Raw genomic sequence first — 14,900 nt, 5'->3', positions numbered from 1 at the left:
CAAGTTCAATGCCAGCCTAGGCTATGGAGGGAGTTTCAGGCCAGGTTGTGCTCCATAGGAAAGCCCTGTCTCAAATAAATAAAATAAAATGCAAGGCACGGATGGCTCACACCTGTAATCTTAGCTATTCAGAAGGCTGAGTTCTGAGGTTATGGCTTGAAGCCAAACCACAGACAAACACAAGAGACTCTTATTTCCAATTAACCACCAAAAAGTCAGAAGTGGAGCTGTGGCTGAAGTAGTAGAGCGTTAGCCTTGAGCAAAAGAACCCAGGGAGAGTCCCCAGACCTGTGTCCCAGTACTGATAGAAAAAAAAAATGAAAGAATAAAATATTCAAGAAAAAATTACAGCCTTGTAGCCTTTCAAGTAAGGCATGACATGTTTTGGATCCTATATTTTAATCTTCTTACAATCTATGACTTAGAATTTTTTATTTAAACTTGTTTCTACTAAACTAGAAAGTTATGTACAAAAACTTATATGTACAAAAACTTATTTTGGAATAAAGGGAGAAATGAAATGGCCTTCTGATAAATATATAACATGTCCATGGCTCTCTCTGCAGAATATTAAAGGACATACAACATATTCACCCTGGGCTTAAATCCAAGATTTTTTTTAAATTATGTTTTATTGCTATTGTTGGGGTGATAAGCAGAAGGGTTACAGTCACATGAGTCAGGTACTGAGTACAATTCTTTTTGAACCCTGTCTCCCCTTTTCTCCCTTCCTCCCTCCCAGTTTTTCCCTCCCGTCCCCACCCACTTAAATCCAAGATTATCCCAGAACTATTCCTAGTACAAACACTTCCAGTGCTTCCTGGAGGGCAGCCCCATGCACCAGGAAAACCAGAAGTCAGAACCCTGCCTTAACAGCCCAGGGCTCAGGGGACAGGAAGGGTGATATCAAATAGGTCACCTGCTGTGTATAGCTCCTCCTTCACTGTTGGTTAGATTGATTTGTCTCTAAGTTTACCTCCATGCAGGTCAAATTTTCTAACCTTGTGTTTCCACAAACCTTGAAAATTGAAGCCCCCTTCCTGCCACTTCTGTCTTTCCCCTGCCCCTGCCCACATATTAGCACAGCCTCTGTATTCTGGGCTCCTCCTAACTTCTCAAGTGGATATGTCCTTTCTCCTCTAGTTCAGTGAATAACAATATATAATTTTCTTTGTGGCATCTAGCCCTGTAACATTTAACCATGAGGTACACAGCAAAACCTTGTCTCAATTCCTCCTTCTACAAATAAACCCTCTGGCTCTAACTTCTTAACTTGCTGTGTGGCACTGGGTGAGATCTTGCAATCTATGCAGATCTTGGCTTGTCATCTGTGGAATAAAGCCCTGCTCTGCTCTGCTCTGCATCCTCCATCTACCGGGATTCTTGTGCTTGCTTCCAAACACAACCACAAGAGGGCACTCTGCATGCACAGGAGGAGGACTGGTGAAGACTGGGTTCTGTTAACACATTAAGTGAAAAAAGTACAGGTGCAGCTCCAGCAGAAGGCATTTGTGGAACTCCTAGTGTGACATTTTAGGATGATCTTCCAGATGAGAGCAGTGTTGGATTTGTCAAGGCTCGCTGGTGGCGGGGAGGGGGGTGCTGTGGTATTCCCCACATGGTGTGTGCCATCTTCCTTCTGTTGAAACCTCTTTGTATCTGGGATGACAGGTATGTGCCAAATTTGATTGAGATAGGGGGAGTGTCTCTTGACCACTCCTTAAATCATGTGTTAATCTCTGGCTCTTGTGAGTAGCCAGGATTACAAGTGTGAGCCACTGTGCCCATTTTTTTGTGTGTGTTTTCTTTTATATGTCTGTGCTTGGGAAAAATGGTTGTTGTCAATAAGTAGATGTTGATTATATCATGAAATATTCATCTCTACACTGTCTACATGATACTGAATGTTATACTTGGGAAACACTGGGCAGTAGAAAGGCACTGTACATACACACCTATATACGCAGCATGTTCCACACTCACATTCGTGCACACATGCACCACCCAACGTGCATGTATGTATGCACCCCAACTGTGTCTAGGTTCACAATACACCCCTGATCCAAGAGCAGCCTGTCTATTGGCTGGACAGCAATCAGTGACCGCCTAGCCTATGGCAAACTGGTGAACCAGCCTTATCCCTTCTGTCTAAAAAAATAGACCTAGGTGGTTCAGGAAATGTGTACTAAGCTGGGGACAGTCTGTGGGGCTCCTGATGGTCCCCCAGGGCAGTGGCTTCCAGCTATCTCATTCAAAGTGGGGTTTACAGTGTGTCCAGCTGTGCTGTCAGTCATGGGATTGTAGTTGTGTGTGTGTGTGTGTGTGTGTGTGTGTGTGTGTGTGTGTGTGTGTGTGTGTGTGTGTGTGTGTGTGTGTTGGTACTGGGACTTGAACTCAGGGCCTTACAATCTAGCTTGCCTTTTTTCTGCTCAATGCTGGTGCTAATTTGAGCCATAGTGCCACCACCATCTGGTTAATTGGAAAAAGATTCTTCTGGACTTTCCTGTTCCAGCTGGCTTTAAAACCACATCTTCAGATCTCAGCGTTTTGAGTAGCTGGGATTAGAAGCATGAGCCACTGGTGCCTGGCTGGATTCCTGGTAATCTTTGGTCCTGGCCATATTGAAGCCTGACGGGAGTGTTGCTTAGATTCCAACCTCCTTCTGTACATAGTGGTTCACCTTGTCCAGGGTGCTGCTCAGGGCCTGCAGAGCAGATGCTCGTGAGATCTAGGCGCAGAGAGGACTGACCATTCTCACTTCCTGCAAAGCCCACTGAGAATGCCCTGCCAGCCCTAGCGCAATCTGTTGAGTAATCCTGGAAAGCAGGGTCTGGATAAGGTTGGATAAACACAATGGGAAGAAAGCAGATGGAGAACATGGGAAAGCCCAAGCCACGAAGCCCGGGTTGCTCAGTTCTCAATGTCCGCCATCCTCCATGGAGGCTGGGGACCTTTCCCCATCTGCTAGGCCACTATGCCCCCTTTCCTTCCCTCCACGTGGCTTCTGCGAAGTTGTGCTCTGGCCTTTTCACCCCTGCATGTGGCTGCAGTCATCAGTTTCTCCCCAACTCTCGTCAGCAGGGTCATGCAAGCAGCTGATCTTGTGTTTTTTTTTTTTTTTTTTTAATCAAAGGCATAGAGTGAGTTTGTGGCCTATGGGAGCAAACAAGAGGTCAAAATGAGATTTTTGTCTTTGTATGTGTTGGGACTGGGGCTTGAACTCAGGGCCTTGTTCTCTTGTTTGGTGTTTCTGTTCAAGCCTTTTTTTGCCTCTTTTTGTTGGTGCTCAGAGTCCAAGATGGCCTTGAACTGCGATCCTCAGATCTCAGCCTCCTATACAGGCACAAGTCACCAGCACTTGGCCAGAATTAGTTAGAAGGAAATTCCAGTAGCTTCTCCCTTCCCTTAAGTGCCCTCAGATGAAGAAACGAAGGGAGGCTGTCTTCCTGGGACAGATTCCCGGGTGGTGGTTTAGGAAATAACTCTCACATCCAATAGAAAGCCATGGGATGCATCCTGGGTGTGGCCCTCTGTTCACGGTACCTAGGGACCCAGCACCATGTGGTTGGAGAGAAGCTGGCTTTGAACAAAAGCTGAGGCAAGCCAGCCACGAATCAATACCACCTCCTCCCTACAATGCTCTAGAAGGGTCCAGCGTCCCTTTTGGAATTTCTGCATGCCCAAATGAAAGTTTTAGGCCCCCTCAAGATAAATCAGAGCTCTTTATTCTCTAACAGTTCCATTTGTGTTTAAAAATATTTATAATAATTGGGTGAAGAAAACTAAACACCACCACTTTGTTTTAGCCTGTTTTTATTGATGAGAGGGGCAGAGTAAGCTTTGATGTGCTCCAAGGCTCTCCAATGACATCACAGCATCTGGAAATGTTTGCAAGCTCTAGGCAGCAGTACAAGTGTCCTGTTAGAGCATAATTCCCTACCACCTCCTGTCTCCATGTCATGTCTTTCTAGTAGCAATCTGCATTGCCACAAGACCTACAGATTTCTAAATGTGCTTAAAGCATCTTTTTTTTAAATTAAGTTTTTATTATAAACATACTGTACAGAAAAGGGGTTACAGTTGCATGAGCAAGGTAATGAGTATATTTCTTACCCAGCATTGTTGCCTCCTCCTTTGTTTTTCCCCTACCATCCCTTCCCTCCCACCTCCTCAGCTACACCCGCCACCCCCCCCCCCCCCGCAAAGCATCTTTTACTACTATGAAGCACAACTTTTTTTTTAACTGAAAAAAAAAAACTCATGAGGAGAAATGTCAACATGTTCCTTAGGCATTTCTTTCCCATGGTTCAATGTAATCCAATCCCAGGTGTGCAAAAATTTCTTCTTCGCTCTCAGCTTTGAGAAATATCCTCTGAAAGTATAATGAGAAATAAAGCATCATGAGAATTATGTATGTCCAGACATTTTTCTTAGTGTGGACTCAAAGTGTTACTTGTGAAACTATCTCTCTAGCATGAACTTATTGCCAAAACATGATGTCCTGCTCTGAAGCATAAGTCATGATAACTAACTCCTTCCCATTCAGAAATATGGATAATAATAATAATAATAATAATAATAATAATAATAATAATAATAATAAAATTGAGGTAAAATCATGTCAGCTTTCCACACTCAGCAAAAGGCACTTGGAGTCTATGGTTAAAATCAAAACCCCCAAAGAGGTCTTCTTATTAAATTATTTGGAAAGTTCCAGGCAATTTTCAAACGAAGGCAGAATTATATACTGCTAGTAATTATGAGATGACTACATGTACTGCGGTATCCCCAGATTTCTACCCCCCCAATTCCAGTACACTCCCGTTCTTCTAGGATTTAAGGCTAAGCACATCTTCTCTCCATTCCTTCTTTTTTCTTCTTCCTTCCTTCCTTCTTCCTTCCTTCCTTCCTTCCTTCCTTCCTTCCTTCCTTCCTTCCTTCCTTCTTTCTTTCTTTCTTTCTTTCTTTCTTTCTTTCTTTCTTTCTTTCTTTCTTTCTTTCTTTCTTTCTTTCTTTCTTTCTTCCAGTTCTAGGACTTGAACTCTGAAACTTATGATGCTCTCTCTTGTTTTTTTTTTTGCTCACGGCTGGTGCTTTATTACTTGAACCACTACTTGAACCACTGAAGATAAGAATCACATAGCTGGGCACCACAGGCCCATGCCTGTAATCCTAGCTACTCAGGAGGCTGAGATCTGAGGATTGTGGTTCAAAGCCAGTCCAGGCAGGAAAGTCTGTGAGACTCTTATGTCCAATAAACTCAGAAAAACTGGAAGTGGTGCTGTGGCTCAAGCAGTAGGGCACTAGCCTTGAGCAAAATGAGCTGAGGGATAGTACCCAGGCCGAGAGTTCAAACCATAAGACAAGCAAAACAACCCCCCCAAAAAAAACACAAAACCTTACCATGTTTGTCTGATCAGCTGGCTCTAAACCTCAATTCTCAGATCTCAACCTCCTGAGCAGCTAGGATGACAGGTGTGAGTCACCAATGTCTGGCTCTGCCCTGCTCCTTGCAGGAATCTCTCAATAATGACTCTGAGCCATTCAGAATGCTACTGCTCCTGCTTGTAAGGAGTGCTCAAGTGGGTGTTGTAATTTAAAAGGATCCTTCATTTTCTTTGGAGATGGCTGCAAATGCCGAGAATCTAACATGTTCAGTTATGCCCACTGCTCTACTAGCTGTGAGGCCCTATTCACTCATCATCTTTGAACCAAAAGCCCTCCAGCTGCCTTTTGGGCCAGAAGGGGGCTGTGGGCCTGTGGGAATTTTCTTTTGTGATCATCTAGGAATGGGGACATTTGTAGCAAAGCTAACAAGTTAACTTAAAATGTTAAAATCCGATCAGGGGATGTGTTCACTTGGGAAATAAGCCTTGGGAATGGGAACCAAAACAGGCCATTTCAAGAAGAAAGTTCTACCTTAGCCTTGTCATATAAAGCATGGTTGTCCAATATCATTTTCCGCTCGTGCGTGGCATAGCGCCGGAGATCTCTCTCAAACTGCTGGAAAGAGAAAGTAAAAAGAAAATCACTGCCATGTCTAGACTAATGTCTTTGGTATTGGGCAGCTAGAGATAGCTGAGAGCCTCTAATGAATACTGCTTTCTACTGAACATTCTCAAGTGGTGTTCTTCCCCAGGGCAGGGCTCTCTTAGAGCAGAACTCTGATCCCATGAACAGAACCAAAGCTAGGTGAGAGCAGGGATGTAACTTGTTCTATCATCCTATTTCCTCATCAGACAGTGCCTGGCAGGTGGCTGTAGATGAATGCTGGTTGAATAGATAAGTTGGTAGAGGGAGAATTGTGTCCAGCTTACTCTGATCCAAAGGAAATTCTGGATAATTTTCTTTTAGGATTTTGAGTATCATTGCAAAAGAGAAAAAGGAAATAGGGTCCCAGATTCTAGCCTGGCTGTGCACTTCTTGGCAGTCCACACAACCTCTCGGAATCTTGGCTGGTCCAAGGATGGAGGGATTGCAGTCAGGTCTTCTCGACTCTCTCAGCCTCCTGCTAAGACTCCAGAAAGAGCCATCCAGGCTACAATGGCTTCTTTCATGAGCAGGAGTGGGCTTTGCAGCCTTGGCCAGGTCCAAAGCCCGGGATGAGGACATGTAAAGCTTGGAAACAAGGACAGTGAATAACTTAGTCGTTCAGTTAGCTGTCGTGAGAGAAGCACAGATGGAGATTCTAGATGGATTAGACAGAAAGCCCGGGATTGCTGCACCCTGGAGGAGGAGGAAGGAGGAGGTTCACACAGCCAGTGGTGGAAATAGGGCTCAGCCTGAGTCTGAAAGCCTGGGCTCTTTGCACCAAGCAATTCCAGCTTCTTTGTTGAAAAGCTGCATCTGAGTCTCACAGCAACACTGTAGACAGGCAGAGCGAGGATGCTGTCTGAAGCCTCAGATGAAGAAAGGCCATAGAAACAAGATGGCCGACCCTTGCTTACATCATGCCTGGCTGCCTAGCATGTATTTGAGGTTTCCAGAGCATCTTCTCACCAAACCTGTAATCCAGTGAAGTAGCCAAGGTCCTGGTCATCATTTCTCCCATTGGCTAAATGGAATCTCTACAAGGTATTGGAACTTTGTTCAAGTTCAGACAGCTGGGAAGGACTTGTCATCGAGTCTGGGTGTTTCAAGCACAGGTGGCTGGCTCTACTTCCAGAGTTTCTGAATCCATGGGCCTAGGTGGGGTGGAGAATTCACCGATCTAAGCTGCTCCAAGGTAAGGCTGCTCATCTGGGGTCCACACATGGGGAATCAGTGTTCTGACTCTGACAGCCAGGTTCAGGAAAACTCTCGCAGTGTACGGCTTCCTGGCACAGCTTCCTCGGTCCCCTGGCCCTCCTCACTCCTGTGGCCGCCAGTAATTCCCAGGCCTAGGCAGGCCAGACCTCTGTCTGGGAACGCTCCCACCACCCCAGGTAGCACTTACCCGGGAGCCTGTCCACCCCAGCAGGGCAAAGGCTCGGCGCTCATAGGGGCACATGACCAAGTCCACACGGATGGCTTTCCAGGTCTTTCCTTCCTGCTGGGCGGACTGGTCACTGTTCACCCTCTGATGGTCCAGTTTCAAAATGAGAAAACATTTTTGAAAGTGATCTAAAGCATCCACCTTCCTACTTGGCAACTTGAGCTTTTCAAATGTCGACTCCACATGGTCACAGTATAAAAGTAGTCCCTGGAAAGCGAGAAGAAGACAGGTCAGGAAGGAAGGGAGGGTCTCTTGTGGAAAGCATCTATGATTAACTGACATCTTCACAGGGCTGAGCAGAAGGTGGGTGCATGCGTGTTCTCACGACATTGGGAGAGGAAGTGAAAAAAGAATGGTTGTCCTTGTCTTCCTGAAGAACAGGAATTGAGTGGAGAGGGAGTTGGGGGGTGGGGGGGACGGCAGGGAGAGGCTGAGAAAAACTTTGAGAGAATCTGCCAGAACTCAGGCCCTCAGTTTTTGCTGGGTATGCATATAGACTGCAATCTACCTGTAAACTCTAAAGTAGCTGGGATTACAGGCAGGTACAGCGTATCTGTCTGTTATAATGGAGCCTCACTAAGGCTTGCTTGCTCTCGCTGGCTGAATCCTGGTGTCTGCCTCCTGAGTAGCTGGGATTACAAGCATGAACCACCACCTTTGACTTACCTTTTTTTCCCACAAGTTTGTCACTTGATGCAGAAGTTGCTGTTCTTTTTCTTCTGTTACTTCTGGGCTAGTAATTAAAAAATCCACATCATGCCCAATCTTCTTACCTCTAGTTTTAAAAAAAAAAAGTTCAAAATGAATTAATTAGATTAGATTCTTGTCTTTCTTTTTTATCAGAGACTGGCTAGCACTCTAACAACTGAGCCACACCTCCAAACACTAGATTAGATTCTTCTTTTGTTGTTGTTTTGGTTTGGTTTTGGGTTGTGGGGCTTGAATTCAGGGCCTGGACACTGTCCCTGAGCAATTCAGCTCAAGGCTAGTGGTCTGCCACTTTGAGTTGCAATGCCACTTTTGGTTTTCTGGTGGTTAGTTAGAGATAAGACACTCTTAGACTTTCTTGCCTGGGCTGGATTTGAACGACAATCCTCAGATCTCAGCCCCCTGAGGCGCTAGAATTACAGGCGTGAGCCACTAATACCTGGCTACTAGGTTAGATTTTTTTTCAGCCATTGTTTTTGTAAAACATTGTTTTTGTGTCTATGCCCTATGCTTATAGTGAAAAATAGCCATGGCTTTTCTTTTTGGTGGTGCTGGTTTTTAATTTACGATCTTCACCCTGCTAGGCCAGTACTCTGCCACTAGAGCCAGGCCCACTGGCCCTTGCATTTAAGTGTGTTTTTAGATAAGGTCTCATGAGATGATCTTAAACCATGATTCTCCTCTGTCCACCCCACAAAGAGATGGGGTTATAGGCATGCATCACCATGCCAGCCCTCATAACATTTTTGTTGTTGTTGTTGGTCATGAGGCTTGAACTCTGGACCTGGGCACTGTCCCTCAGTTCTTCAGCTCAAGATGAGTGCTCTACCACTTGAGCCACCACCCCACCTCTGGCTTTCTGGTGGTTTATTAGAGATAAGAGTTTCACAGACTTTCCTGCCTGGGCTGGCTTTGAACCATGATCCTTAGATCTCAGCCTCCTGAGTAGCGAGGATTACAGGCATGAGCCACCAGTGCCCCGCTCCTCATAACATTTTAATAAACAAGATATTGGCTCTTGCAGCTGTCTTCTTTGCAAAATAGATTTATGACATGGAAAAAGCATATGCAGAATGTACATGGCTATGTACAGATGGGCAGAAAGTAACAATGAATACTTCTGTACATTCACTGATATCGACAGCACACACATACATACAAAGACATGCATGGCACAAGCAAACCAGAATTGCATTTATATAACACAAAGCAGCACTCCTGGAGTTAGAACAGAGATGAAGAGAGTTTTCTTGGATTCAGTTTTTCTCCACTTTCTCCTTTGCTCCAAGCCTCACTGGTCAGAATAGCAGCAGCCACCAGGCAGAGGTTCAGAAGGAAAGGTAGAGGTGGCAAGGGATGGAAGAAGAGGAATAAATCCCTTTCTGACATAGTGGCTTCAGTATCAAAGAAATGCACACATCTCTGAGAAGTTCACTCATTCATTCATGGAGTCACCCAAGATATCCTGAACCCCCACTTCATGCCAGGCATTAGCACGCCGGTCTGAGTGGGAACTGAGCCCACTCGCTTAGTGGGCAAGCTCCCATGGGAGTGAACTCCTGTGAAACTGCACCAGAGGCTTGGCACATGGTCAGCAGCTTTGGAGAGAGCTTCCTACTCCAGTCCAGAGAAGGGGAGGATCAAGGAAGGCTTTATGGAGGAGGTGGCACTGAAATTGATGAGAAGAACTTAACCAGGAAAGGCAGCCCAAGGACAGAATTGCCTCTGAGCAGAGCCAGAGACAAGAAGCGGTCTGCGTGTATAGGGAGCGGCCTGCCCTTTAAGGATGCTGAAAATGAACAGAGAAACAGGAGGCACAGCTCCAGGGAGAGACTGGTGCCAGTTCGTCAAAGGCCCTGTGTGCTCACTGAAGCCTGCCTGTGACCCACAGTCACAGACGGTGTCAGAGCAAGGGAGGCAGAGCAGCCCCGTCACTCACCTCCGGAACCCTCCGGTCAGTGTGACCAAGGCACTGGGAAGGAATGTCCGGACCGCCTCTTTAACCAGCATGCTGACTGCCTCTGCCTCCGCCCTAGTCACACTGCTGACGAGGTCTTCGTAATAGAGGAACCCTGAGAGGCCATTGGACAGGGTAGGTCAGGGTAGACGCTATGGCACATGCAGCATTACCAGGGTGGAGCGGGGAATCTGCCCCCCTACGGGGCTACAAGGCCACAGGCATCAGCTAAATTCTGTTTCTATGGAGACATTCGTTTAGTTGAGAGAGCTCTGATTTCTGAGAATGGCTTCTGGGTGCCTACTAAGGACACAGTGTCCACATCCCTCAGGAGCCCCAACTGCTCTGGTCCAACATCCTAATGAAGAGCCAAGCTTCTTTTTAAATATATTATAAAGGTGATGTATAGAGGGGATTCAGTTATATGTCAGGTAAGCAATACATTTCTCAGCCTCTTCTTCCTTCTGTTTTTCTCTTCCTCCTCTTCTTCCTCTTTCCTCCTCCTCCTCTTCTTCCCCTACCTCCTCCCCACTCTTCCTCCTCTTCTTCTTCCTCTTGTTCCTCCTCTACCTTCATCTTCTTCCTCCCTCTCTTCCCCCTCCTCTTCCTCTTGCTCCTTTCTGTTTGTTTTTGATACAAGCTCTCACTAGTGTAGTCAAGTTGGTCTTTGGCTTTTGATCCTCCTGCCTCAAGCTCCCAGGTCAATTTCCCTTCCTCCCCTGACTCTTTACCCACATTTCTTATCCAGGAGAGAGCTAGGGCCCAAATGTCTACAAGCCCACACAAAACAAAGTGCTAGAACCAAGACTTGGATTCAAGCATCAACAGATTATACCGATCCACCCCCAATTAAAAAAAAAAATTCAGCTCACTGAGATTCCCGTGGAAGTACAGCTGACTCCAGTCTCTTCCACAACCCAACCCACCCAGAGCAGCAGTGAGTTTTAGGCGAACTCATACCTGCTTTCTGCATTCGTGTGAATTTCAGGCTTTTGTCTGATCTGACTTTGCTCAGAGTTCTAAAGCCCATCTGGAACCATTTCTCAGATGTCTTCAATCCCACTCCAAACACAGACGTAAACAACTAATGGGAAGGACAGACATGCTATTAATTTTGAGGATAATCACCGTGAAAATGACATGAGACTTTCCAAGGTTTATGTGGGGGTGGGGGGGAGAAGGAGCAAGGAAGGCTCCCACCCAGCTTCTCTTGAGCTAACAAGCAGGTGGGTGCTGGTGGTTTCTTCAAGGCTATTGGTACATGGTCCATGAGAGTGTGAAGCATCTATCTGCATAGGGCTCACATAGAACTCAGGTAGCAGATGGCCTGTGCTTCCAGTGCAGCACAATCTCGGGCTGCATGTCTATCCTCGGCACTGATAGAAATGCCCATGGGGGTTAAAGATCTCTCCTACCCCACAGGTGGCTAGTGGCAGAACACAGATGGGATCACCGATTTATTTATATTTGTAAACCGGCTCCTGCTCACAGCCCCATTTTAGGTCTTTGCGTCATTTTTGAATGGAAGGATCTGGTCAAAGCCCCTTCTACCTGCTACTCTAGGGAAGGAAATGTTGGGAAATTACAGACCATATCAAAATCAATGGAGGTATAGGGAATTGCTTCCCAGATATGGGGTGGCTCTTCAAGAGTAAGTTTGTTCAGTCCACGTGGTCCTTTTGTCACCTTGGTATTTATAAACACCAATCACTGATTCTTGGCAGGTAGGGTAATTTGCATATCACCATAGGGTAGCTATAATCTAGGGCATCTACATTTGTTTAGGCATCTTCTTCCTAGAACTCTACTATACACCAAATTGTTCATCTCTCCCCACTTGATTTTCATATGTTGAAGTCCTAAGCTCCTGCATGATTGTTAGAAATGGAGCCTCGAGGAGGTTATTGAGTTTAGATAAGGTCCTATCTGTGCTTGTGTAAGAAGAGCACTCTCTCTCTCTGGCCCTGTCTGTCTTTGTCTGTCTCTCACTATCTCTGTCTCTGCCTATTTTTTCCTCTCTTTCTTTCTACCATAGGAGAACACACCAAGTTGGCCAGTATTTGCAAACCAGAAAGAGGTCCTCACAAGAATCCAACCATGCTAGCACCTTGATCTAGAACTTTCAGCTTCTAGTACTAGAAGGAAATATATTTCTATTGTTTAAGCTCTTCAGTTTATGGCATTTCATTATGGCAGCCCAAGAGAAGACAATATGATTAACCAAAAGGCTTTTTTTTTTTCAATAAACATATACTTACTTTGAAGGATTGATATCGTTCGTCATTTAACACAGCTTTAACTTCAGAACTTTCTCCATCTTCAATAATTTCCTGCATTGTTAAGTGAAAAATAGTTTAATTGATTGCCACTGGACAATCACAGTACAAGACTCCCAGTCACAGATTTAGAAGCATGGTTTCTCATGTGGCACACCTGTTGCCCACAGAATGCTTCCTTGGCTGACCTGGAGAAAACAATTTCCCTGTAATCCTGACATTGCAAACTCCTCCTATTCCCAAAGACCTCTTCACTATCCTTCAGGATAGAATATAGAATTATGAGGGGCCCAACCTACAGAACCATAGGCAAAATATTCATTGACAAATATATGCCCAAATATTTCTGATAATTCCTTTTCCAATGGAGACGAACTTGTTAAAATAAAGACTTGGGCTGGGAAGGTGGCTCAGTGGTAGAGCGCTTGCCTTGCATGCTTGAGGCCCTGGGTTTGATTCCTCAGCACCACATAAGCAAAAAGAAAAAAGCCGGAATGGCGCTGTGGCTTAAGTGGTAGAGGGCTAGCCTTGAGCTGAAGAGCTGAGGGACAGCACCCAGGCCCAGAGTTCAGGCCCACGACTGGACCAAAAAAAAAATAAAAATAAAAATAAAATAAAAAGACTTTTGGGGGCTGGGAAGATGGCTCAGTGGTAGAGTGCTTGCCTTACATGCATGAGGCCCTTGGTTTGATTCCTCAGCACCATATAAGCAGAAAAAGCTAGAAGTGGGGCTGAGGCTCAAGTGTTAGAACACTAGTCTACAGCTGAAGAGCTGAGGGACAGCGCCCAGGCCCAGAGTTCAGGCCTCACGACCCACAAAAAAATAAATTAACAATAAATAAGTAAAAAGACTTTTCAATTGAGTGGGTTAATATTGGACCCACTGAATAGCTAGTTCACATTTAAGCCTTTATGACATCAGCTCCTTTCATTGGAGTTGGGATATGTTCCTTAAATAATGTGTTGTGCCCTTGACTATACTGAAACTTATAACCAAATCACCAACTTGCAGGGAAATCCTTGAACTCCAGGCCTGGGCTCTGTCCCTGAGATCTTTTGCTCAAGGTTAGCTCTCTACCACTTTGAGCCACTGTTCCACTTCTAGTTTTCAGGTGGTTAATTGGAAATAAGAGTCTAACGGACTTTCCTGGTTGGGCTGGCTTTAAACTAAAATCCTCAGCTCTCAGCCTCCTGAGTAGCTATGATTACAGGCATGAGCCACCAGCCTCTAACTGGAAAATCCTTAAGCATCCTTAAACACATAAATACTACCCAGCTCCTGGAACCCAGATAGAGAGGAGGAATAAATTCACTGCACACCACACGATCGCAGAGGGCATCACAGCTTTTCACACAGCCTGTGTTGGAAGTCAGGCATCTTCCTGCACTGAGCTTTTAAGTTACTTGAGTAATAGCAAGAGAGATCTTCTATTCTACTAACTGGTCCTTCATAGATCCAGCCGTGATAATAGTGAGGTATGGATTATACACACATACATCTAACTCTATAGATATGAAGAGTTATCTAAGAAATATCCTGTATAGAAATATATGTTGAGATAGATAGAATGAACTAATAGTTTCCTGATGATTATAATAAATACGATTTCATGATTCCTTCTCTCTTTCCCCCTCCAGCTCCTCTGTCTCTCTCTACCCTTTCCCTATTAAGAGGTGTGACAAATCCTACCTTGCCCTTACCTCTATGATACATTTCACCTTGTCCCCCAGACAGGGAATTCCTTCTGTGTCCTTCATGCTGCTAACGGTGAACGGCAGAGATTTCAGTACAGAGGATGCCCTCATGAATGCCAGACAACAGCTTTCATTCTCTCTAAACTCAGAATTTTCAGCCAGTATGTCAAGGGCATCCTGAAGAATAAAAACCAATAAGCAAAAGGGCTGCTTCTGAGTCCTCAGCCAGTGGTCACTCAAAAATGTCTCTTGCTCTCCTTACATATTGAAAAGCACCTGACCATCTCCTTGAAGGACAGGATTGGTCTCCTGCAACTTGGCACCCTCCCCTCTAGGATGGAGTAGAGCTGAACTGAAAAGACAGGAGCTGAATGTATCATGAGGAAACTCTCTTAGCTGCTGTTAGATATTTAGGAATGATTTAACCAATCAATGTTCTAGTGCTCACTGCATTCTATTAATAAGGCCTAGGCATGTTCCTTCCTTCTTTGCTACCTTCTTCACCAGCCTGTGGCTATGGTTCTGCCAGGATCCCCGGGCATCTTCATCTCTTAGCACAGGCCCAAAGCACAGCCAGTGCTTAACATAGGCTTGCTGGGTGAATGGGTGTGCTCCTAGGCAGTGCAGACCCCCGTACAGGGTTATTTAAGGTGAAGTGTGTTTGCACTGCTAGCAGAGGAAACAGCTGCAGTTGTGTGGCATCGTACTCAGTAAACCAGTAGCTTCAATTTCCTGGTCTTCATCACAGATGTGGGGCTGGAAGTGTAAAAATGAGCAGCTCTGTGTTTGA

At 45.3% G+C, this 14,900-nt stretch overlaps 1 protein-coding gene across 2 annotated transcripts in view; it reads right to left on the bottom strand.

The window, feature by feature from the left end:
* Positions 1–4,211: 4,211 nt before the first annotated feature.
* Positions 4,212–14,900, bottom strand: part of LOC138826170 (DNA nucleotidylexotransferase-like) — a 120,787-nt gene continuing 110,098 nt past the window's right edge. For both annotated transcript variants that reach the window (XM_070021312.1, XM_070021313.1), the window contains 8 exons: positions 14,117–14,287; positions 12,398–12,469; positions 11,100–11,223; positions 10,122–10,254; positions 8,141–8,249; positions 7,436–7,681; positions 5,920–6,003; positions 4,212–4,372 (listed from right to left, as the gene is read on the bottom strand). In XM_070021312.1, the coding sequence (XP_069877413.1) occupies positions 4,286–4,372; positions 5,920–6,003; positions 7,436–7,681; positions 8,141–8,249; positions 10,122–10,254; positions 11,100–11,223; positions 12,398–12,469; positions 14,117–14,287 (1,026 nt within the window). In that variant the 3' untranslated portion in view covers positions 4,212–4,285. The remainder of the gene's footprint in view (positions 4,373–5,919; positions 6,004–7,435; positions 7,682–8,140; positions 8,250–10,121; positions 10,255–11,099; positions 11,224–12,397; positions 12,470–14,116; positions 14,288–14,900) is intronic.

Source organism: Dipodomys merriami, unplaced genomic scaffold (assembly GCF_024711535.1).
Source record: "Dipodomys merriami isolate MVZ:Mamm:240054 unplaced genomic scaffold, mDipMer1.0.p SCAF_14, whole genome shotgun sequence".
In the NCBI taxonomy this organism is placed as follows: domain Eukaryota; kingdom Metazoa; phylum Chordata; class Mammalia; order Rodentia; family Heteromyidae; genus Dipodomys; species Dipodomys merriami.
The sequence above is the reverse complement of the archived record's forward strand: the minus strand, read 5'-3'. Positions and strand labels throughout refer to the sequence as shown.